The following is a 26810-nucleotide window of genomic DNA, read 5'->3' as shown; positions in this document are numbered from 1 at the left end:
GTATTACTGATCACAAGAAAGGTGAGGCATCAGCCAAGAACTACAAGGGAGGAGCTGGTCAATGACATGAAGAGAGCTGGGACTACAGTTTCAAAGGTCACTGTCGGTAGAACACTGCGCCGTCATGGTTTCAAATCATGCATTGCACAGAAGGTTCCCCTGCTTAAGTCATCACATGTCCAGGCCCATCTGAAGTTTGCCAATGACCATCTGGATGATCCAGAGGAGGCATGGGAGAAAGTCATGTGGTCAGATGAGACCAAAGTAGAACTTTTTGGTCTAAATGTCACTCCTCGTGTTTGGAGGAAAAAGAAGGATGAGTTGCATCCCAAGAACACCATCCCTACTGTGAAGCATGGGGGTGGTAACATCATGCTTTGGGGGTGCTTTTCTGTGAAGGGGACAGATTGACTGCACTGTATTAAGGAGAGGATGAATGGGGCCATTTATTGTGAGATTTTGAGCAACAACCTTCTTTCCTCAGTCAGAGCATTGAAGATGGGTCGTAGCTGGGTCTTCTAACATGACAACGACCCGAAGCACACAGCCAGGATAACTAAGGAGTGGCTCCATAAGAAGCATATCAAGGTTCTGGAGTGGCCTAGCCAGTCTCCAGACCTTAAATCCAATAGAACATCTTTGGAGGGAGCTGAAACTCCATGTTGCTCAGCGACAGCCCCGAAACCTGACAGATCTAGAGATCAGTGTGGAGGAGTGGGCCAAAATCCCTGTTACAGTGTGTGCAAACCTGGTCAAGAGCTACAGGAAACATTTGACCTCTGTAATTGCAAACAAAGGCTTCTGTACCAAATATTAACACTGATTTTCTCAGGTGTTCAAATACTTATGTTCAGCAGTGCAAGACAAATAAATTCTTTAAAAATCATACAATGTGATTTCCTGGGTTTTTTTTTTAAATTCTGTCTCTTAGAGTGGGACTGCACCTACAATGTGAATTTCTGACCCCTCCATGATTTCTAAGTGGGAGAACTTGCAAAATCGCAGGGTGTTCAAATACTTCTGTTCCACACTGTACATTGCTGAGAAAAGAAAACATACACTATATTGCCAAAAGTTTTGGGAAGCCTGCCTTTACACGCACATGAATTTTAATGGCATCCCAGTCTTAGTCCGTAGGGTTCAATATTGAGTTGGCCCACCCTTTTCAGCTATAACAGCTTCAACTCTTCTGGGAAGGCTGTCCACAAGGTTTAGGAGTGTGTCTGTGGGAATGTTTGATCATTCTTCCAGAAGCGCTTTTGTGAGGTCAGGCACTGATGTCAGACAACAAGGCCAGGCTCGCAGTCTCCGCTCTAATTCATCCCAAAGGTGTTCTATCTGGTTGAGGTCAGGACTCTCTGCAGGCCAGTCAAGTTCCTCCACCCCAAACTCGCTCATCCATGCCTTTATGGACCTTGCTTTGTGCTGTTGGAAAAGGAAGGGGCCATCCCCAAACTCTTCCCACAAAGTTGAGAGCATGAAATTGTCCAAAATGTCTTGGTATGCTGATGCCCTAAGAGTTACCTTCACTGGAACTAAGGGGCCAAGCCCAACCCCTGAAAAACAACCTCACAGCATAATCCCCCCTCCACCAAACTTTACAGTTGGCACAATGCAGTCAGGCAAGTACCATTCTCCTAGTGATTACCAAACCTACACACGGCCATTGGATTTCCAGACAGAGAAGCATGATTGGTCACTCCAGAGAACACGTCTCCACTGCTCTAGAGTCCAGTAGCAGCGTGCATTACACCACTGAATCCAATGCTTTGCATTTCACTTGGTGATGTAAGGCTTGGATGCAGCTACTCAGTCATGGAAACCCATTCCATGAAGCTCTCTACACACTGTTGTTGTGCTAATCTGAAGGCCACATGAAGTTTGGAGGTCTTTTAGCTATTGACTCTGCAGACAGTTGGCGATTTCTGTGCACTGTGCGCTTCAGCATGCGCTGACTCCACTCTGTCATTTTACATACCTACCACTTCATGGCTGAGTTGTTGTTGTTCCCAGTTGCTTCTACTTTGTTATAGTACCACTAACAGTTGACTGTGGAATGTTTAGTAGCAAGGAAATTTCATGGATGGACTTATTGCACAGGTGGCATCCTATCACGGTACCACACTTGAATTCCTCCCTCTCTCCTTCCATCTCTTTCTGTCTCTTTTTCTTTCGTTCTCCCTTTCTTTCTCTCTGTTCCCTCTCTTTCTTTCTCCTATTCTCTCTTTTTCTCTCTCTCTCTCTCCCTTTCTCTCTTTTTCTCTCTCTCTCTCTCCCTTTCTCTCTCTCTCTCTCTCTCTCTCTCTCTCTCTTTTTTTTCTCTATCTCTCGTTTGGAGGGGGTGCCCAATTTTTGTGTTGCATAGGGCAGAACAAAAACAAGATACACCGCTAATCACCGTACCACCCTTGAACTCACTGAGCTCCAAAGAGTGACCCTTTCACAAAGGTTTGTAGAAGCAGTCTGCCTGCCTAGGTGCTTGATTTTATACACCTGTGGCCATGGAGGCGATTGGAACACCTGAATCCAATGATTTAGAGGGGTGTCCCAATACTTTTGCAATATAGTGTATGTTTTCTATGTGTCCTAGCAGTGACCTGCAGGTCACTACAGTATGTGTGAACAAGCCCGTAAGCTTTTTTTTGCCATTATCAGGGCAGTGAATAATGAACCTGGCTTTTGCAGAGCAGGGCAGTATCTGGCTCTATTATATTAAGCCACTTTTTTTTTTCTTCCTCTTTTTTTTTTTTGTTACATGCATCTATTATGTTTTTCTTATTTGCTCTTTATAGTCAAATGGGATGATGTGAAATAATATTGTAGCTAAAATTGGTTTGCTTTAACATGACTTTGGTAGTTGCATGTTAATAGAAGTCAGTATAATGCTGGCACTCGGCACAATATAGCGAATTAGTTAAGCATACTTGCATGCTGTACAAAGAATGAATGTTTGGCCCTCTGGAGGATTGTCAGTCAACAATGCATCAGTCATACAAAAGGCAAACCCATGTCCTCTTTACTATGTCTGTAGCTCCAGGCGAAACTTGTCCTTTGTGAGACTTCAATCAATGAGGGGAAGCAGTTTGAAAAAAAATATTACATTTCTTTTATTTTCTTTTAGTCCCTACAATACTGTGAATGCATCAGCTTTGCAGCAATACATTATACAAACAGCCATGTTTTGTGTTATACAGAAAAGTAATGCCAAGAGACCATTTTGTTTTGTTGTATAAAACAAGTCTTTTTTTTTTTCTTGGTATTTGTTTATTGCTGTGTACATTTTGTGTAGCAAGGGAACAATTCTCTTTCTATAATACAGTTTCCAAAAATTTCCCCTGAAAATAAAGTCCTTGATCCATCGCCTTGCTTTATTGTCTCTCCGCTAGTCTGGTGTAAAATGTATTTAAAAGATAGTGAGACCATTTTGTAGCATTATTAATGTTTCTTCATAAGTGAGGATAGCTGCAAGACAATAACCTGTAAAATACAAACATATACATGAAATGAAAAGCAAATTATGTTTTAGAGACTTGTGTGGGAACTTTCTCACAGTAAAACACATCAATTATAGAATGCGGGAACTGAAGACATTAATTATCTGTATTTTATTGCAGCATGGGTTCAGTGAGTTACATGCTGTCCTGTGTGGGTTGACATTGCACATTTTCAAATATTGGGAAATGTTGTCCTTACTTTCTGTTTTAAAAAACACAACAGGAAGTGAGAGGAAATCTCTCTAAAGCAAAGGGAAATTAAATCTTTGTTGCTTTCTCTGTGTTCATTGGAGGTTTACCATGGCTTCCTGCCCTTGTGAAAGGAATCTCCCCTGACAGGGAACCAGAAAACAATTCAAATAGCCCCAGATTTTCCAATTAACCACAATGTTTTAGCTGCAGTTACTTAATTGTACTTATTAATATTTCATAATTAGGAGTAGTTTGGCTCATTGCCAAATTATTGCAACCTGTGTTATTATTGCCTCCCACCCAACAGTCCCGAATTGTGCAGGACTGCCCACATTTTCATGAGAGTCTTGGAGTCCCTTGCACAGAGTCTGCTGCCGCTCATTCATATGCAAAGCCAAGACAGCCTCCTCCCTTGCTCCGGTCACATCACACAGCTGAAGGGAGGACTTCCTCTTCCAGCTGTATGTGAGGTCTGCATTGGATCTTGTAAGGGGGGATTTATACTGGTGGGGAGGGATGGGTAGCCTTTACCAGAGTGTTTTTACTAAAAAAGAGGTTTGGTGGGGTCTGTACTGATGGGGTTGGCTCGGAGAGGGGTCTGTGCTGAGAAGGTGGGCTGGGAGAGGTGTCTGTGCTGAGAAGGTGGGCTGGGAGAGGGGTCTGTGCTCAAGGGGTTTAAGGCTGGGGGGTGGGAATTCTGTATTGGATGGGGAACTGGGGCTGTTGGAGAGATCTGTACTGGGGGAGATACAGGCTTGGGGGGGTTTGGTTGTCCTCTGTACACTAGCCTGTGCATTACATACTTCTGACCCCTGCACCCTATGCATTATGCACTCTTGACCTTTGCATAGAAGAATCGTGCTCAGGATAGGAATGTTTTGATCGCCAGCCACGGGAAAACGCAGAATGCTACAAAACTATGACAAAATGACGTTACCGTGGTTTTCCTGCAGCCAGCGGTCAGGGTAGGCGAGCCTTACAGTACTCAGCAGAAAATCCAATTGCCAATTGTAGTTGCAACATAATTAGTGTTTATCACTACATTCTCTACAAGAGTTGTTGTACAGACTAAGAGTTTATTTAGCTAAAGTACCTAAATAATTTTCTTAATGAACAATACCATCATGGTGTTGTTTCTGTCTTGATTGTGATACATTAAAGCTGCTGCAGGTATATATTTAACCACTTCCCGTCCGGCCTATAGCAAATTGATGGCTGGATGGGACTTTCATCGTTCTGGGTGGATGTCACAAGACCTCCTCCTGGAATGCGCCATGTTGCAGGCACGATCTATCACCGGCTGTGTGTACCTGACACAGCCAATGACTGATCAGTGTACTGACCTGCTGCAGGTAGCATGTGATCACTGTGACAAATGACAGCAGATCACATGACAATTGTCAACAATTAATGGCTTTGATTCATCCCATTCATTGTTTACCATTGTGTTGCTACCTGTGATTGGTCACAGCCCATCTGTACCAAGTGATTAACTGTGGCCAATCAATCCATTTAATTCAGTAAAATGCTTGCTTATAGGAATGAAATTCATTGCTGTAAGCAATCATAATGTGTAAAAATAAAAAATAAAATTCTTATCACTTCCTCAGAGTAGTACAATGGTACTATGGTAACGTTATATTGCTCTGGTCACAGTGTGTTAACAAAAATGTGAAAAAGAAACAAAATTAATAAAAAAGAGAAAAAAATATATATTTTACATTATTAATATTCCATACTGTCACCAGTCAGTGTCTCTGATCACCACCTTACTAGTTATCTGATGATGCTGCACTGTACTGGTGACAGTATGTAAAAATTGTTTTTTCTTAACTTCTTTATTTTCCAAAAAATGGTGGAAAAAATTACAATTTCAAAAAACTCGCCATGCTTTTTAATAAATACCTTGGACTGTCTACTTTCCAAACAGGGGTCATTTGGGAGATACTTGTACATTTTAGGGCCTCAAGAAATGTGGACATCAGTAAATCAGGATTGACCTGTTTTAGATATATACCAGTTTGTGGCCTCTATAGCTTTCCTACAGACTAAATATTAAACCCTGATTTGGGCTTTTTCACCAAAGAAATGTAGCTGAATACATTTTGGCCTAAATTTATGAAGAACAATTATTTATTTGCAAAATTGTATAACAGAAAGGAAGAAAAATGTGGAGTTATTTTTCAAAATTTTCTGTCTTTATTTTGTTTATTTAGCAAACAATAAAAAACCCAGTTGTGATTAAATACCACCAAAGGAAAGCTCAATTTGTGTGAAAAAAATTATAAAAATTTAGTTTGGGTACAGTGTTGCATGACCACGCAATTGTCATTCAAAGTGTGACAGCGCTGAAAGCTAAAAATTGGCCTGGGCACGAAGGGCGGTAAAAGTGCCCGGTAAACCACACCTATATGGTCATGCCCATTTTTAACTGTGGCGCTCTAAGCATGCCACATTCTGCCTTTTTAATGATTGTCCCTCTTTGTCAAGTTCAAAAGTTATAACGCATAGTATGTGTTATCTTTATTTAGCATGCAAATGATAGGAAGATGTTTTCCACTCTTACAATCGTCAACGTTTCTGTTGACAAATTCCTCATCTGCAGCTTCTTGAAATCATATGAATTAAAGAGATCCTGTCACCAACTTAAAAAGTGCAGGCACTTACCTTCATTATTTTCCCTTTTCTTAAACAATGTTACATTATCTTCCAAGGTACCTCTGAACTTGAAATTTGACTAGTCAATCCCCTAGCACAGTCTCAACTTGCATGTGAGCAGGGCTCTCTGTTTCCTCTTGTACCAAATTGTATTGTAACTGTTATGTCTGCCTTCATTTTGTAAAGCGCTGAGCAAACTGTTGGCGCTATATAAATCTTGTATAATAATAATGTCATGGCCATCTCCTCTAGGATGTCTAATTACTGTCTGGGCTGGCCAAGCTTCACCGCGCCTCCACTCACCTCCCTAAATAACCTTTTAGCTGCATGGGGAAATTAAAGACTACAGGGAGTCATTTAAGTGACAGTTCTAAGTCTGTTGAGGCTGCTGACATCGCATTTAAGATAGTCAGCAGCAGTCTCAGGACTTTGGGATGTATTCACACAAGAGGTTTTTACAGATATATAACCTGTAAAATGATTAATGCACATTTAACCATTGAGGCTGTAATCAGGCTGTAAGCAATTCTCTATCCATGCTATCAGATAAATGAATCAGGAAAGACAAGAAAGAAAGAGAGCATATTGACTTTTTTCCCAGGTCGGTCAATTTCAGGTCAGCACAGGCTTCACAGGACTTGACCATACGTTTGCCATGCATTTACATCGACTTGTATGGAGAAATTAAAGCAAAGCCCAGGCTAGTCTTTAACTGACCTTAAAGTGATTTTTTAAAATAACAAACATGTTATACTTACCTGCCCTGTGCACAGGGCAGCCCTGTTCCTCCTCTTTTTGGGTCCCCCGTTGGTGCTCCTGGCTCCTCCCTTCTCCAAGTACCCCCCTCCCAGCAAGCTGCTTGCTGGGGAAGGAGGGGTACTCATGTGGGCTTGCTCCCGAGCCCTCCTGGCTGTGCCCTGCTTCCTTCTCACTGGCTGTGATTGACAGCAGCGGGGGCCAATGGTGAGGCAAAGAGCCAGTACAGCAGCCACTCTTCTGCACTTCACTGAATTAGAATCGGGCTCAGGTAAGTATTAGGGGGGCTTGAGGTAGAGGTGCATAGTGAAGATTTTTTTACCTTCATGCATAGAATGCATGAAGGTAAAGCCCCCCCCAGCCTTTACAACCACTTTAACTGACCTCATGCAATAGCCTGAGAGCACCGTTGGCAGAGTTGCCAACCTAACATTCAGAACAAGTAATCTCAAAATGTTGTTTCCATTATAATGCTGCCTGCAACAATATTACGGTGTAATTTGTAACAGTGATACAATATTAGTGATGTAATAATGAGTAGTAAGTAAAAATTTTTAGACAATGTGTAATTGTTAGGCTGGCCTTACACTCTACAATTTTCTGTCTAATTTCTGCCCAGTTTCCTTTAGATTAACTTTCAACTATGTAGCGCAAGGGCCTGCCTAACTGGATAAAATTGAAAGTGTTCTTTAGGTTTGACCTCATATTATATGGTTTTTGGTCAATCTAAAGCAAATTGTTAAAGAAAATTGTATAATGTATGGCCAGCCTTAAGCAAAGAGAACTCTGTATGACCCTGCGGGCTCCACACCCATAGCTTGCATTTTATGAATGGGCCATAAAATTAGGATAGCAGTGTACAGTTTGCATTCTATAGCAGAAGGTGCACAGCAATATCTGGTTTCAGCTTTAAATGTTTCCATTATTATTATTTTTCTGAGTTAACTTGAAATGCTAGTTTTCCTATCATTCACTATTGATAGAAGTCAGGGTGGGGCAGACCTTTTTAATTAGTTGAATGTTAAATAAATAGTGCACAGTGCTAAAACTATCAATTACTTGAACCCCGTGCAATAAAAGATATTTAACAAACTATTAAATCATTCTTAACTCAACCCTCATTCCTCTAATTCAGAAAAATCCCTTGAACATACAGTTTAGTGTATGTCTTAATATCTGAACCATAAATATATAAAAATAAAATACAAAAAAAGTACAATCTAAACACATATAAACTTTAAATGTGGTAACTAATAGTAACCTGCTATTTCAAAGTGCAATGAGTGCAGCCCAAGTAAGTGTAATTCTCAGTGTTGCATCCAGTAGAAACTATTCATCCATTCATACCATTTGGTCCTAGCAGTTGACATACTGGAAGAGATTAAAACTGGTGCATACAGAATCTGGTGCAGCAGTGTATAGTAACCAATCAGCTTCTAGGTTTTATTGCCAAAGCTTCATTGAACAAGCTAATGTTAGAAGCTGACTGGTTACTATGCACAGCTGCACCACATTCTGCACCAGTTTTAGTAAATGTCCTCCACTGTTTGTGTTGACAACTGTCAGGGTGGGGCAGGTCTTTTTAATTATTTGTCAATTACATTGGTTTGGATCTGTAAACATCATAGTGATCCTTTTTGAATCAAAATGTTAGATCTTGCAACCCAAACGTATGTATGGGACGACAATTGCAAATATATTAGAGAATGTCATATGATGCATGATACATATCATGTCTGTACACCAGTGTTTCTCAACCTTTATTCAATCAAGGCACCCTTTAAAATTATGGACAATCTCAAGGCACCTTCTAGAATTATAGACATTTGTGAGGCACTTCATTACTAAAATGTAAAAAAAACTATTCTTATTAGTTTTACATATAGGGGTTTATTTACTAAAGCTGGAGAGTGCAAAATCAGACTCACTTCTGCATAGAAACCAATCAGCTTCCAGGTTTCATTGCCAAAGCTTCATTGAACAAGCTGAGGTTAGAAGCTGATTGGTTTCTATGCAGAAGGGAGTCTGATTTTGGACTCTCCAGCTTTAGTAAATAAACCCCAATGTGTCAACATCCACACATGTAGGACACCCAACGTTACAGGTGATGTATTCTTCCAAATCAAATATACATTGGTACTGCCTAGCATTCCAATATTTCTCTTCTCCCTAAAATTTTCTCCATCACTCAGCTAATGTGATCCCAACACTGATTGAGAGGGGCACGGGAGGGTCAAACAAGGATGTTGTGCAGACAACCAACATCCTCCTTATCAACTGATGATGTCATTGGTTGTCAGGACGCTGGCAGCTGGGAGGTCAAAATGGTGCATAATGAAAACCAGTGGCTTTGTGTAACTAAAAGGCAAGCTTGATCCACCCCTCGGGCTTGCACATATTTTTTTGGGGGGGCAATTTTTAGGCATTTTGTCAAGGCACCCCTGAAGAAACCTCAAGGCACCTCATGGTTGAGGCACCCTGGTTGAAAAAGGCTGCTGTACACTACTGCACTGTAGCAGCTAAGATCTGTGCTAGTGAATTGCACTTAGTCCCTTTACTACTCTATGCCTGAAATGTTGAGCAGAATTTATAAACATACCAAATTCATGGTACTTGGAAATCTCACTTTAAAGCAGAACTGAAATTCCACTGTAAGAAACCGTAAGCAGGCAGGCTTTTATTGCAAAAGAGACTGTCTCTTCTGCAATAAAATGCCTGTCAGGGTGGGGCACTATACAGCCAATATACCAGTCCCATACCAGGGGTTAGGTTTCCAGTCTGTGTCAGGGTGCCACAAAGGCCACAGGAGCTCAGCAAACACTGTCTCAGTTGCTAGATAGTTTACATGGCTGTCAACCATTCCCCTCTACCTCACATACAGGTGCTGATTTTTTCAAGATTCTCTTGCAGGTGGCTGAACCATGAATACTCAAACTGCAACCAAGTCATCCCTCCTAAAAGGACCACAACCCAAATAATGGGGAATATATACCTGTTATCCAGGACACATTCCCAGCATCCTATAAACCCTTAACCCCTGCAAGTTATAAATTGTGACCTATGTATGCCTTAAAATCCATTTTTCTGTTGTATGCTGGCATAGCTAACAGCCATCACTCAGCACAAGTACCCTGACACTGACTTGTACTGCAGAGAATTGGAAGGGGGTCTGTTACTGAGCGCTGATTTCTAGGTGCACTGCTGAGTTGTTGTTGTTTTGAGGGTTATTGGTTGTATTATGAAAAAATATCAAAGAAGATACTTTTTTTCTTCTATATGTTTTAATATGCATGTGCATAATGACATTTTACAAAACATAGTTTTTGTTTGAATTTTAAATTCATGTGATTATCTTTTTCAGCCCCAGCATTGCAGAACATCTCTGTGTGTAACTGACAGTTTTTAAAAAAAACAAACCGGGAGATAGAAATCTTTGTGCAAATTGTTGCAAAAGGCTGTTTCTAATCAGTGACTAAACCTGTTCATCAGGATTTAGAATTTGAATCTGAATGTTTTTTAGAATGCAAAAATGGCATCATTGTTCCACAAGCCTGTATTAAAGTCTAATTCCAGCCAAAACGTTTTTGAGAGTTGAGCGTGGTTATGACTTCTCTTAAGATTTAAAGCAGTATTAAAACAAAAGAAGTAATATTTTGCAGTTTACCAATTAGAGTGCCTACACTCTGGATAAAGGAGCAACAGACACACCTTTGGAGAGCAGCATTGTCAGTCTGGGGGTCCCTGTCATATTCTGTTTTACATTTGGACAGGAGGAGCGGCGGGGGCAGCATATACAGGAACAAATCCTCTCCATTTTCCTACTGCAACCTCTGAAAGCCAGCTTCTCCTCCTCTCCCTCCCGCCAGCATTCAGCAGCTGCAGGAGGAAAATGTTCATTATTCTATTCAAAATAAAAACATTCTATTTTCTGAACCATTTCATTGTGGCCTAGGAACGATTACCAAATCACATACAGTGGGGATCGAAAGTTTGGGCACCCCAGCTAAAAATTTGTATTAATGTGCATAAAGAAGCCAAGGAAAGATGTTAAAATCTCCAAAAGGCATAAAATTACAGATTAGACATTCTTATAATATGTCAACAAAAGTTAGATTTTATTTCCATCATTTACACTTTCAAAATGACAGAAAACAAAAAAATGGCGTCTGCAAAAGTTTGGGCACCCTGCAGAGTTAATATCTTGTACTGCCCCCTTTGGCAAGTATCACAGCTTGTAAACGCTTTTTGTAGCCAGCCAAGAGTCTTTCAATTCTTCTGTGAGGTATCTTTGCCCATTCTTCCTTACAGAAGTCTTCCAGTTCTTTGAGATTTCTGGGCTGTCTGTCACGCACTGCTCTTTTAAGGTCTATCCATAGATTTTCAATTATGTTGAGGTCAGGAGATTGTGAAGGCCATGGCAAAACCTTCAGTTTACGCCTCTTGATGTAATCCCCCATGGATTTCGAGGTGTGTTTAGGATCATTATCCATTTGTAGAAGCCATCCTCTCTTTAACTTCAGCTTTTTCACAGATGGCATCAAGTTACCATCCAAAATTTGCTGAAATTTTATTGAATCCATTTTTCCTTCTACTCGTGAGATGTTCCCTGTGCCACTGGCTGCAACACAACCCCAAAGCATGATTGATCCAACCCCATGCTTAACAGTTGGACAGAGGTTCTTTTCATTAAATTCTGTGCCCCTTCTTCTACAAATGTACCTTTGCTCATTCCGGCCAAAAAGTTAAATTTTAACCTCATCGGTCCACAGAACTTGTTTCCAAAATGCATCAGGCTTGTCTATATGTTCATTTGCAAAGTTCAAACTATGATTTTTGTGGTGAGGACGTAGAAGAGGTTTTCTTCTGATGACTCTTCCATGAAGACCATATTTGTACAAGTATCTCTTTATAGTGGAATAGTGTACCACAACTCCAGTGTCTGCCAGATCTTTCTGGAGGCATCGTGCAGTCAAACGTGGGTTTTGAATTGTTTTTCTCACAATCCTGCGAGCTGTTCTGTCTGATATTTTTCTTGGTCTTCCAGATCTTGCTTTAACTTCCACTGTTCCTGATGACTGCCATTTCTTAATTACATTCCGAACAGAGGATATTGACATCTGAAAACGCTTTGCTATCTTCTTATAGCCTTCTCCAGCTTTGTGAGCGTCAACTATTTTCAGTTTCAGTTTTCTAGACAACTGCTTAGAAGAACCCATGGTGCTGATTGTTGGGGCAAGGTCAGATGAGTCTGGGCATTTAAAACCTTGGAGATTGACATAACCTGGTCTTCCCAGACAATGATTGAGAACAATCCATGACACTGGCAGGTCTCAGCTTGGCAAAGGGGGCAGTGCATGCTATAAATTCTGCAGGGTGCCAAAACTTTTGCAGACGCCATTTTTTTATTTTCTGTTATTTTGAAAGTGTAAATGATGGAAATAAAATCTAACTTTTGTTGACATATTATAAGAATGTCTAATCTGTAATTTTATGCCTTTTGGAGATTTTTCCATCTTTCCTTGGCTTCTTTATGCACATTAATACAAACTTTTAGCTGGGGTGCCCAAACTTTCGATCCCCACTGTAAGTGGCTGTCGATCTTCAAAAGGTTGAGCGCCCCTGACATAAATAAAACCAGACCATTGTAAAGCATCCCAGTCTGTGTTAAACAGTTTGTCTCAACCCTCTAACTGCTACATCTGCAGGATGACTTGTTCTGTTGAAAAACAACAGACTTACTGGCTAGAAAGAAGGCCTAAAAAAGAAAAATATTACAGCCATCACATCTAAAAATTGGTAAGCTGCAATACAATAAATGTCTGCTTTTCAGTTTAATATGGCTTTAATGCTTACTGTGGCCCCACTGAGAACATTTTCTGTTCTGGTGACATCCCGCCACTGAAACAAGAAGTGAAGGAATTTTCAAAAAAGGACACAGCAATAAAAAAAATAGTTTTTGCAGAGTTAGGGAAAGGTAGAAACTTTGAATTGAATTAAGGATAAAACTAGTGGCTACTATTAACTGGTTCTGTCTCACTCATTTATAAAATTCAAACTAAATAGATTCTGCTAGAGTAATGTTGTTTTACATTCGTATACTTAGATGTTTTTCTAGGATTATTTCTTGTGAATCTAAACTACATTTTTAAAATTGGAAATGTAAATGTTATAAGAGCAGATTTTAAAAAAATCTTTATTAGCCAGAAGGGCTTCTTTTGCGCCTCTCTAATTAAGTTTCACTTTGCTGCTGAGCCTGATACTTCCAGACAGTGGCTAGCCTAGCCAAGATGTAATTCTCATTGGACAGTGAATAGCAGTCCTTATGACCTAGGTCTGGTTCACACTTGTGTAAATTCAGATGCAATTTTAGTTTTAAAGAATTGCATGACAATGGAAATCACATTGTATTCAATGGTGTCCATTCATTTCAATGCAAACCAGCATGGCTTGATTTTGGAAAAGGGTTGTGAACTATTTTGGTGCGATTCCAGTGCAACTTAGAACCCATAGAATATGCAAGCCACATCCAAAATGCAGCCAAGTTGCTCTACATAATTGCATTGAAAATTGGATCAGAATCAGCTCACAATACTGTGAACTTAGCCTTAGCAAAGTAGTCAGGCCTCAATCACAAAGTGGAATAAATGAGAGAGAGGCACAGAAAAAAGCTTTTCTGGCTAATAAAAGTATTACCAAGAATCTTATAGTATCTGCTTGTAGACAGTACTTTCTCTTTTAAAATGATGGAGAACTCCTTGTCACAATCTGAGCCTCAAAGCTCCTGAGCTCCTATCACAAAACACCCCCTCTCTGAGTTTGAGGAGATCTGTACTCAAACAAAAATGCATGACACACAATATCCAGGGTATACCACATGCTTTTCCAAAAGACTACTAAAATACCTACAAAATATGCCACACAATGGATACCAGAACTCCCAGGGACTTAGGACAAATATTTTCTCCAAATTGTCCATCTCCAGCAAAATGCAAGATACTAATTTAGAAATCATATACCAATGGTCAATGGTATCAATGCCCCATCCACTTCTTTTTAAATAAATTGTACTTGCATTGTGAGACTGCAGTTAGAACCTATACATATATTTGGGTGGGTATGAATTCCAAGAGGAGATTTCTGGGAACTAATCCTCAATACATAAAACAGAAAAATAGTTACCAACATTACCAACTCCCCTAAAATTGCCCTTCTTTTAATAACACAGGGCTTAATATTGTCTCCTAAAAACTTTTTCTTAGGTCTTCCACAAGACAGCTGACCCCAAATCATCGTAGATCCTCTGGACCCCTCAACATAGAGGGTAGAGGTGGTAAATTACTTGATGAAAGTGGAACAAATAATGGTGTTTGACAATGACGCATTCAAACGCTTCACTAGAATGTGGACACCAGGGACCGCTTACAAAAATTCCCACATCATATGTGACCTGATCAGACAACATAATAAATAGACCAAGACCAATCCAATTACTTTTTCTTTCTTCCTGCTCTCTCCATCTCCTCTCCTCCTCTTTCTATTTACCCACTCTACTCTTCTTCCACATCCCTTCTCACACCCTAACATATCCTGGGCATTCCAAATCAATCTTCCTAGAAATGTCTTTGATACTTTATGGCCTTTGTCTTCACCCCTAAACTAGCACTTGCTCTCATCTATCTGACACAGGCCCAGCACATAATCCCATAAAAATCTTACTATCTTTTCATATTTGTTATATTGTTACATATATTGTTAAATATATACATTGTAAAATGGAGTTGGGGTTCACTTTAAAGTGATTATTAATAAATAGGCTAATAATGTGGTTTTCGTTATGCTTGAAAAAAACATCAATAGAAAACAAAAACATTCTTATATTAAACTTTAAAGTGAACCTGAAATAAATGTAAACTTCTAAAGCTAAAATCTACCTAAGAGCAGACACCGTGATGTTCCTGCTGTTACTATGTAGGCTAGATGTGTGCCTTTAGATTTACTTTGTAAGTATCATAATAACTTATTCCCTGACTTCTGGTCTGACCCCACTCACCCATTCTGTCCAAGGCGAAAATGCTGGCCATAAATGGGTCAAAAATCGGCCGAAAATTCATCCAAAAGAATATTCGTCCGATTTTCGGATCGTTAGTGGGTGAATTTGTTGGCCGTTTTTCGTGATTTTTACACATTTTTTTTAATCGGTTATGTTGGAAAAAAAACGGCCGATTTTGTCGATCAGCCGATTTTCACGGCAATGATGGGCAAATCAGCTGATCTTTTTACCGATTAAAAAAAATGCGCAAGAAGAAGGAAAAGAAGAAGATGAAGACAAAGAAAAAGAAGAAGACCATCTGTATCTATTTGTATCCATTTTGGATACAGATGTTTCTATTCGGATACAAATAGATACAATGTTGCAACCGCAATACTTTTAAATGTCAAAAATAATAGCGGAGTGTCCCTGCAGAGAGCTCCGCTATTATATTTGACATTTAAAAGTATTGCGGTTACAACATTGTATCTATTTGTATCCGAATAGAAACATCTGTATCCGAAATGGATACAAATAGATACAATGTTGCAACTTTGCTATACTTTTAAATGTCAAATATAATAGCGGAGCTCTCTGCAGGGACACCGCTATTATATTTGCTGGCCGTAGACAGGACGAAAATCAGCCGATTTTTTTACCAATGGTGGTAACGTCGGCCAATTTAACAACCGATTTTTCGTTTTTAAAAAAAAAGGCCGGTTTTCGCCCCGTCTATGGCCTGCATAAGTCTGAGAGGTTCACATTGGGGAGTTTCTGGCTAAAAAAAGTACTACGTGGTTCCTTCTTCTAGGCAAGAATTGTACAAGTTCCCTTCAAATAAAGAGTAAGGAGCTTGTTATAGAAAATGTCACTGTTAGGCACGTGTGTAAAATCAATCTGTAATTCCTCAAAAGGACCCTGTGGTGGAGGAAGATGGTCATGTTGACAATACTGTTGTCCTGTATTATTGTTCCTCAAACAAATCACACAATTCTGCAATCTCTCAGAAGAGAAATGTGTGCATAGATAACAGCATTTCAATTCCAAGGGAATATCTTGTATGAAAAATAAACCAGTTAGTAGGCACAAAGCAAGTTAGCTAACTATTAACCCTTTCAGTCACTATATGTTAAGGAACGTGCAAAAGGGGTTGGTTTACTAAAGAGCTTAATGAATGTGGTGAATTTTTCACTTTGCAAAGAATGCCCAATTAAGTGCAATGAAAAAAAATGTTTTCTAGCACATGACTGGATGATGAAAATCAAAGTGTAACTTTCCTTGCCCAGTGAATATTCTGTCTGTTTTTAGCAATGCAAGCCCAAATTAATTGGTTGCTACGAAGGGCTTCACATTTTTACATCCTTTAACCTAGTACGCACGATCAGAAAATCGCCCAAAAATACCGCTTTCGAAGCGATCGTACAATAATATGATCGCTTTCGCCCAAAATTATTTAAAGGGACAAGCATGAACATTTTTCTTGTATGATACCAGATTGTACAGTTTTCATTTAATTAGTACAGTTTTCCTCCAAAAATACAAATACATTACAATTCATGACATCACTTCCAAATTTTTATTCTGCCCTACAAGAGTTTTCGTAACGTTAGTAACCTTTTGATTATTTGATTATCGATATGAGACTAGCATGCAAAAACAAAAAATGGATGATCATTTATCCAATATTCTCATTTGTACAGGGCTTTAATTGTTGACACTGTTTTGATACTGTATATCAGACATTTTTTTTGCAGGGTGGCAGTTCCTATACCATCATCATATCATATAATTAAGATGTTTAAATAGTCTACATTGAACACAACCAATAAACAGCACAGATGTCCTTACTGTTCTTACAAATTTTAAATATCAAGCAGAGATACGTATCTTGCACTTTGTTTTAAAGATGTTAATATGTAAAAACAGTTTTATAATGTGTTGTACTGATATACTGATGTGAATAATGAAGTGTGTTTTTCATGATAGTGTGCAAAACTGCACATGAAGTCAATTAGTATGTTTAATAGAGCCCTTCCAAGGATGCTTTTCATTGTATTAGGTTGAAAGTACATGAGGTACTTCATCATGTACTTCATATAAACTAGAAAATAAAAGGAAGCCATGTACATGATTGTATTTATACTGTTTTGCACGTCCCAACGTTCACAACAACAATAGAATGCATTTAACTCTTGGAAGGGAAATCTTCTTGAAAGAAAGAAGCCTTCCTACTTCAAGGTTCTCAACATTCCACTCTCAATTTTATTAAGAGGAAAGGTATTTTAAAATCAACCAGCAGATCTAAGCATGCTTGTCTTAATGCCATAATCGGGGTTTACCAAAAGTAGTGGTACCATCCATGATTGGAAGGGGTAAAGTAAGACTTTCAATTTCCCAGGCCAACTGTACCACTCTATTCCTATGTTACTGAGGGTGGAGAGACCCTCACTCAGAAAATACAAAAGCAAGGAAGAGACACCAACAAGGATAACTAGCCAGTTGGTAATGGGAGGCAAGGTTGCAGTCCAATACCATTTATCATATACAACAATGTGTTACCAGTTGTCAGATGCACAGTGCGTGAGTGGCTGGAAGTGGCTGCTGTGAGCCCTGGCATCCTTGTTATGGCCTGCCTGGCCCATGCAGAAATCTCACCCTGCTAGTGAATACATATTAGCTATTCCACCTCTACTATTAAATAGGAACCAAACAGTACATGGAAAGTTCATTAGGGCCACAGGATTGCATCAGTAGGCCAGATCATCAAGAGTAATGAGAACCCACTGATGCACTACTAATTATCAGAGACTAGGTTCTCATAAATGTACTTAAATGTTTTGTAGATTGGGGGTGGGATTAGTTTTACTGGTACAGTAATATATTATGTCTGTGAGTACAAGAGTGAATAGGGTACTAAAAAGTGAGATGTGACAGGAGGAAAGTGAAAAAGTGGGAGTGGGTGGCATGCTTGCTGACTGTCAGCTCCTAGTGAAAACTTACCAGGTGCTTCCATAGCAAGGTATGGATTTACAAGCTGCAGCACTCATGGGCTTCAGTTAGACGTCCAGTCTGATTTTTTGCTGAGTTATCTATTTAGGTTGGTAGTTCAATACTGTCCAGTTTTGAGTCCAGGAATGATTTAAACTATGTAATCCCTATAGTCTCTACATGATATGATATTGTTAAAATATATGAAAGTTTCATTATGTTAGGTTTCAAATATGTTAATCAAACTTGTTCGCCCCTCATTCAAGTATTCCCCATATGCAAAATATAGAGGAATGCATAAATTGTCTATTCGAGTATTATTTTTTATGGCTATTATCAGGCATTATTGAAAAAAAGAAAATCTTAAAATGTAACATTTTTTGGAGTAGTTTATAAAAGAATACAAAGGTTACTCTTATACTAACAAAATCAATCTGTTTCTTGTCAACTAACTCTGCCTAACATAAATAATCTAGATGTTAGTGTAATGTGTAGGTAAAGCAACTAACTGTTATATCTGTAGATCGGTGGGGACACGCCGGCTACTGGCGTTACTTGCCAGTGACATCCGTCGAGATGGAGAGAAGGTCACAGAGCCATCACACTCCTCATTCTGCTTGTATTCTGGACTCTGCTCCCCTAGGGCTTCTGGTGTAGCTGGCCGACTGATGCGCTTCAGGTCAGACTTGGAGAGTGCCCATGATCTATTTGCACTGAAGCTGTAGCGTCCTCTGCTGCTGCATACAGAATCTTGAACAAAACCACTTCTGTCACCCATCCTAGAATTGTGCCAAGGGGCACTAACTCTCCTGGTCTTACGGACTGCATTACTGGTTGTGGAACAAATCATATTTTTTACAGAGCAATCCACAGTGTCCTCAGAAGGTATTTCAGTCATTGTTCCCATTGGAATACCTGGTGCACTTTCACCACTGGATCGACTGCTTATTATATATCCACTTTTCCTTTGTGGATGACTTTTTGGAATTTTGTTATCAGAAATATAAGTTTTGGTGAACTTTTCATTATTGTTGGAGCTGCTATTGTGGAAGTGGTTGTCTGCCATGTTTGCAGGGTTGACTTCATTAGCTGATTTGGTTTCTTGCTCATCAAGAATACAGGTATTATTGTTTTCTGTACGCATATCTACTATAGGATGAAATCCACAAGGAGGATTCAATATTGGATATACAGATGGATCATTTGGTTTATCCATTAACAAAGTGTAGTTACTAGGAGCTGAAGGAAGGGTCTTGTGTGGACTAGAAGATGTCCCAATGCCTGTATGAGTTACTGTGGAGTGCTTCTTAGATTTCATTACATAAAAATCATCAAATTCATCTTTAAGTTTATATCTTACTAAACATCCTTTCCTTATCTTTTTCACTCCCAGATGTCCTATTTCCAGAATATTAAGAAAAAGAGAAACACCTGCAATGCTTTGCATAAATAACATAAATACTGTCTTTTCTGTGGGTCTTGATACAAAGCAATCAACCACATTAGGGCAAGGGTCCCTCTGGCATTTGTAAAGTGGATCTAACTGAACACCATAAAGTAAATGCTGACCAACCATAAAAGCAACCTCAACAGCAGATCGAGTGAATATATGTATAACATAGGTACAGAGTAGAGACCCACGAAGAGGAGCCTTGTTAAGTTTTCTTTGCTCCAACTGCCGGAGTTCACGCTCCAATCTCTTACGATCCTCAGTCAACTCATACTCAACTCCTTCAAGTTCCCCTTTCAGTTGTGCTTTCTTCTTGTGCCTTTCCTTTTCAAGAGCTCTAAGTCTGTAAATTGCATGTCCCATGTAGACTAATGAAGGTGAAGACACAAAAATGACCTGCAGAACCCAATATCTGATCAAAGATATAGGAAATGCTTGATCATAACAGACATTTTTGCATCCAGGTTGCTCTGTGTTGCATACAAATTGTGACTGCTCGTCATTCCAAACTTCTTCAGCTGCTACTCCCAAGACCAGCATTCGAAATATAAACAGGATAGTAAGCCAGATTTTTCCAACTATGGTAGAGTGAATGTGGACTTCCTCCAGGATTACCCCAAGGAAATTCCAGTCTCCCATTTTTAGTCCACCATCTCAACACTAAATAAAACAGAGGAACAGAAGAACTGTTATTTCATGATGTAATTTGTTAATGTAAATTGGTAATTGGTGCAAAGATGCTTTCTATGAATTCATCCTATCCACTCCTTATAATGTAAGATCATCAAGGTCATTCTATTTTTACAGCACCACAACACAATTCATATGTCATACGCAAATCCTGCTAGGCTATCTTCTTTATTGTCAAAAGCCTAATTCATAAGCATGCATTTATCTAAGCTTTAACATATAATGGAGCAGACCTGCCCCTTTCTTCACAGTTTACACGGTTGGCTGAATGGCACCAAATGATGGATACTGGAGTGAAACATTTGAAATACTTATACTTACATTCAGCCTACAGAGTGCGCTTATGGGTCAGAGTGGCCTTGTGGGGTTTCATAGAAAACTGTCCTTAGAAAACATGGTGCTCTGTGTATAATTCAGCATGGAATCCCCTTAACATATTTTTTAAACATAATTATTCTTGCCATATTCAAGTGGAAAAAGGAGAACACGCAGATATACTTTTGCAACAAAACTGTGTGAATAATCAGATAACAAATGTGGCTAAATAGCGGTAGAGTAAGAATTAGATGCTTCAGCTGTAAACCTAGACTGCTCCTCACAATGTGCAATTACATGTTGATCGTTACAGAGAGCCGTCCTCAAATCCAGCACAAGGGCTTGTGCAATACTGTCAGAAAAATGCCAAATTGCCATTACCTAATAAGGTTTGTTACTAAGGGCATGCCAAGTTGCAAGGAGATAGCTGTGTTAAAGGAAAAGGACACTGTGCTTCCACAGCCAAGGAAGAGGCTTATCATAATAACAGAGCATAGAGGGGTACCAAAAATGATTTAAGCACCATTGGTCAGAGGAGATTTATGTTACCTGAGAAATGCCATTTTAAAAGGGGCCATATATAGTATTCTGCCAGTTGTTGCATTAACAGAGTTGTCACTACAAAGTGACTGATAGCAGTAGCTCTGAAGGTGGCATAATGGTAATGGAGTTACATATTACTTATTGTCAAATACTAATAAGCCTTAAATGTAGAGATGTCAGAACCCTAATAATGTAAAACAAATTTACAGAGAGGCACACAGAAGATTTTGGCTAACCAAGTTAAAAGCAGGTAGCTTGTAGTTTCTGTTCTTTGACATGACATTTACCTTAAAATATTTGAAATGACAAACCAAAAGTTTTCTTTAGGTTGATTGGCTTCTTACTAAAATTTTTATCTGTGCTACCAATGAAGTACTGGGTGGTGGTGGTGTTGTTGATATCCTGTGTGCCAGTACACTCTAGTCAGTTTCTCCTTCTAACTTATAGATAGGTGGTCCAGTGCATTGATTAACTGTAATCAATGCACTGTAATATCATTAACCACTTGCCTACCGGACACTTATACCCCCTTCCTGCCCAGGCCAATTTTCAGCTTTCAGCGCTGTCGCACTTTGAATGACAGTTGCAAAACAAAAAAAAGAGCAAACAATTTGAAAAAAAAAAAGTTTTTCTTTGTCTCTAATTTAAAATTTTGCAGACAGGTAATTTTTCTCCTTGATGTGAGTTGATGAGGCTGCACTGATAGGCAGCACTTATGGGCACTGATAGGCAGTACTGATGAGGTGGCACGGATGGCCAGCACTGATAGGCGGCACTGATGAGCTGACACTGATGAGGCGGCACTGATATACAGCAATGATGGGCACTGATGGGTGGCACACTGAAGGACAGCACTGATGGGTGGCACTGACTGTTGGCACTGCTGGGCAGCACTGATGGTGGCACTAATGGGGGGCACTGGTGAGTGGCACTGCTGGGCACAGGTGGGTGGCACTGCTAGGCACTGATGGGCACAGGTGGGTGGCACTGCTTGGCACTTGTGGGTGGCACTGCTGGGCACTGGTGGGTGGCACTGCTGGGCACTGATCATCAGTGCTGATCTGTTCTTTGACAATTGTCGGTTATCGGCAGCACTTTCGTCACGCTGTGACAGCGTGAGGAAAGTGTAGCCAATAACTGGCAACTGCGTTTACCCGGTGATCTGCTGTGTCATTGGACACAGCTGATCACGTGGTAAAAGGCCGCCGTGATTGGCCTTTTACCACATCACATGATCAGCTGTGTCCGTAGGATATGGAGATCATGAGATTGGCGGATGCACACCACTGGGGGCGCACGGGAGGGCGTGTTCTGGAAGGATGTCATATGACGGCTATAGTGTGGTTGCCAAGTGGTTAAATAGCGAGAAGTAGACCGGCTTTTTTTTAGTTCCATGCATGTATGATGAGTTCAGTAATTAAGGTAAATAAAAATGTATTATAAATACATCAAACATTAGATTAGAAGAATACACCACCACCACATCTTAGGAATGCTAAACATTTTAATGAGTTAGGGTTTGAAAAGCAGCTATTGGCTGTAGCTGATACCATCTCTTTTTCATTAAATAAGATAATTTGTAGATCAGCACTTAAAAATAAAATCATTACATCAAATTTAAAAACAATATACTTTGGGATTCCTACAGTTGTGCTCAAACGTTTGCATACCCTTGGAGACTTTGTGACATACAGTATATACCATTTTTAAAGAAAACATGATTTAGCAGGCAAAACACAATTCTTATGGCATTCATATTTACCTGTAGGTCATAACAGGATGGCACAATCATAAAACAAAACATGGCAACAAGTAAACAAATGAAATGACCCTTGTTCAAAAATCGGCATACCCATAGTTCTTAATACTGTGTATTGCCCCCTTTAGCATCAATGACAACATGCAGTCTTTTGTAATGGTTGTCCATGAGGCCCTGAATTCTTGCAGGTTGTATAGCTGGCCATTTGACTTGGCAAAATGCCTCCAGGTCATGCAAAGTCTTTGGTCGTCTTGCTTGAACCACACGTTTGAGATCTCCCCAGAGTGGCTCAGTAATATTAATATTAATCAGAAGATTGTGATTGCCACTCCAGAACCTTACCCTTTTTCTGCTGTAACCACTGGAGGGTCAACTTGGCCTTGTGCTTAGGGTCATTGTCATGCTAGAAAGTCCAAGCGCGTCTCATGTGCAGCTTTCATGCAGAAGAATGCCAAAAGAATTGTCTGATAACATGCTGCATTCATCTTGCCATCCATTTTCACAAGATTCTCCTTGCCTTTAGAGCTTACACCCCTCTAAAACATCAGTAAGCCACCACCATGCCTCATAGTGGGGATGGTATTCCTGTCACTATAGGCCTTGTTGACCCCTCTCCAAACATAGCACTTATGCTTGTGACCATAAAGCTCTATTTTGGTCTCCTCATTCCAGATTACAGTGTTCCAGGAGCTGTGAGGCATGTCAAGGTGTTGTCGGACATATTATAACCTGCCTTTTGGGTGGAATTGGTGCAGTAAAGGCTTCTTTCTGGCAACTCAACCATGCAGCTCATTTCTATTCAAGTATCATTGTACTCTGCTCCTTCAAAACATCCACACCTTTTTTTTCCAGAGCAGCCTGTATTTCTCCTGAGGTTACCTGTGGGGTTTTCTTTGTATCGCGAACAATTCTTCTGGCAGTTGTGGCTGCAATCTCTCTTGGTCTACCTGACCTTGGATTGGTATCAAGAGATCCCCGAATTTTCCACTTTATAATAAGTGATTGAACAGTTCTGACTGGCACATTAAAGGCTTAGGATATCTTTTTATGCCCTTTTCTATCTTTATAAAGTTCCATTACCTTCTTACACAGGTCTTTTGACAGTTCTTTTCTGCTCCCCATGGCTCAGTATCTAGCCTGCTCAGTGCATCCAAGTGAGAGCTAACAAACTTATTGACTATTTATACACAGACACTAACTGCAATTTAAAAAGCCACAGATGTGGGAAATTGACCTTTAATTGCCATTTTAAGTTGTGTCTGACACCTTGTGTGCCTGTACCAAGGCCATACATTCCAGGGTATGTAAACTTTTGATCATGGCCATTTGGGTGATTTCTGTTATCAGTATAATTTAAAAAGCAGCCAAACAACTATGTGATAATAGATGGTTCGCTATCCTTAAATAAAATACAGTTTTTTGTCATAATCAGTCATATTTTCAATATCAATGCCAACATTTCATGATTTCTGCCAGGGTATGCAAATGTTTGAGCACAGCTGCAACATTGTGCTAAATCTAAATGGACAACCAAATCAATACACAGATAGATCGGATGTTCTCCTAAAAAGGTATTGTCTTACACTGTATGCTGAAACAATTGGCTGTGGGATTGCTGTTTTTAGGTCAGCACTTACTTTTATCTTACTTCATGTTACTGGCCACCACTATCATGGAGGGCATCAACAGATCTGTTACAAAAGAAAAATAAAGAAAAGACCACCATCACAAAAAATCTTGTATTCTGACATTTGCATGTGATTAATACTTGTAATGGTTGTATTGACAAAGTCCTTTTTTCTTTTAATTTCTTTAGTTTTATTATCTCCATATTTACATGAAGACTTACTGTATATGTCTAGCACAAGTGACAGTGACAGGGGTCGGACAAGCTATAATGGTAACAGGTGTACCCTCAACAGTTACCTTTACTTCACGTGGTTAAAAGTGTATGTAACCTCTAACAATGAACTTCTATCATTTGCTTTCCTTTAGTCTCTTAAGTATGCAATTTAAAACATTTTGTGTTATCTATTTGCTAAGTCCCCAAATATACCTGTTGCTCCTGACAGTAACCCAGTGAGCCTTATAACCTCCTATGCAAATTTCAATCAATCCTATCAGCTTTGTGAACTACAGTGTTCTGTAGTCCTAACTTCCTGTCCAGGGGCGGACTGACAACTCATGGGGCCCCCGGGCAATAGGGGATCATGGGGCCCCTGTGTCCTTGCCCAAACTCAAAAAAGCCTCTGAAAAAGGTACCTGGGGCATCTCATGGGGCCCCTACTGACCCCGGGCCCTTGGGCAGTGCCGGGTTTCCAAATGGTCAGTCCGCCCCTGTTCCTGTCTTAGGGTGGCAACGCTGTTTTTTTCGTACTGTAAGCAAGCGTTGTCACCCTCATTCAGAAAGTTCAGAAACATCCTCATTTCACCAGGGGAAAATAAAGGAAAAAATCCTGAAAAAAAAATGTATACAGTCACTACATCTAAGGACTTCTAGCTGCAATATATTACATTTGTATTCTTCAGTTTTAGATGTACTTTCATTCTTTTTTTTTTAATGTAAATGTAGAAAAAAATATAAATGAAAACATGCTAAATTAAAAAGGAATTCATATAATCAATACAAGTAATAACCGCGTACAAGTATCGGAGGACATGTTTCACAATAGTGGTCCTTTAAATTTCATATATTATGGAAATAATTAATCTTTGTAACCTTCAATGAGCAGAAATTATATCCATGCATTTAAAATAATATTAATAATAATCAGTTATTCATACCTATATATGTGGCAAGAACAAACATTTTCATGGCTCAGCATTCTAATTGTTTGTGTTAGTTGTTTTGAAAAATGAATGAACAAAGAAGGAATAAATGAATGTCCATAAGATCTGTTGTCTTTACTAATTATCATTGTGAGCAACAACACAAAATAAGTATTGGTGGGCTGTTACACATTTTCCGTTTACCAAAACATATGATTCTATGTAAATAAAATTAAAAGCAATTTCAAATTTGTATGGGACTCCCTGTGTATAGGCAGATTAATATGGGCAAGTACTGTACATATAGATGTTTATAAATGGATAGAAGAGAGATAGGTACACCTGCATGTAGTTGAACTATCAGCAGTATTACCAGCATTGTAAAAAAAATAACTCAAAAGTGAGTTACAAACACTTTTTGATCCATGAAACATTTCCTGTGGGTTCCTCTTACACAAGTTTTTAATGATCTGGGTCATTGGCATCATGGAATATAACTGGACGTATCTTCCATTTTTGGAGCATTAAACAGTAACAAGACAAAGCCATATATTATAACTTAGCACCAACGGTCCCTGATCTAAAGACTTTACACACTGGTCGCATACTACGTAGATTTTTTTTTTATATCTGTTGTTTGTCCTTTAAAGCCTATTAAATTCACTCTATTTATAATTTATGTTGGAATCAGTAAGTCTGGCACTATTTAATTTTGGACATTATTTGAGCAAAATATCTTTTAAGTCAAAAAATGTCTACTGTCGTTTATATAATGTAAATCTAGTTGCGTCCATATATATATTGATTTAAAAAAAAAATTTAAGCAATAAAACATATAAATATATAAAACAGAGCACTTCGGCTAACATTTGTAGACATACCTTTTTGTTTCACTGTGACACAGGTAGGACTCCATGGAGAAGGTCTTCTGCGTAATGTAGCTAGTATTGTGTTAAGGGAAGGAAGACTGAGTGTTCTCTGTTGAACTTATACTCGGCAAATAAAAATCAATGTGTGTGCAGCCTGACATTGCTTCCAGCTACATGTAAATGGTTTAGCTAACCCACTCAGTTCCATAGACTTGCCACTGTAATTTTCTGGGAAAAAAAGGTACAGGTTTACTTGTTGATCTAACTATTCTTTTTCAAAATAGAGAATGATGTATGA

The 26810-nt window shown here is 39.3% G+C and overlaps 1 protein-coding gene across 1 annotated transcript; it reads right to left on the bottom strand.

Annotated features, from left to right (window-relative positions):
* Positions 1-3082: 3082 nt before the first annotated feature.
* On the bottom strand, positions 3083-20221 carry GJA9 (gap junction protein alpha 9). Its single transcript, XM_089688782.1, has 2 exons — positions 18627-20221; positions 3083-3477 (listed from the first exon to the last, which is right to left on the bottom strand). Exon 1 carries the CDS (start codon positions 20204-20206, stop codon positions 18629-18631), a length of 1578 nt encoding a protein of 525 aa, XP_089544908.1. The 5' UTR covers positions 20207-20221; the 3' UTR covers positions 3083-3477; positions 18627-18628.
* Between the last annotated feature and the right edge of the window lie 6589 nt (positions 20222-26810).

This window comes from Staurois parvus, unplaced genomic scaffold (genome assembly GCF_062004578.1).
Source record: "Staurois parvus isolate SC_StPar_1 unplaced genomic scaffold, SC_StPar_1.0 ptg000454l, whole genome shotgun sequence".
NCBI lineage: Eukaryota > Metazoa > Chordata > Amphibia > Anura > Ranidae > Staurois > Staurois parvus.
Note: the sequence above shows the minus strand (reverse complement) of the source record. Positions and strands in the feature narration are given on the sequence as shown.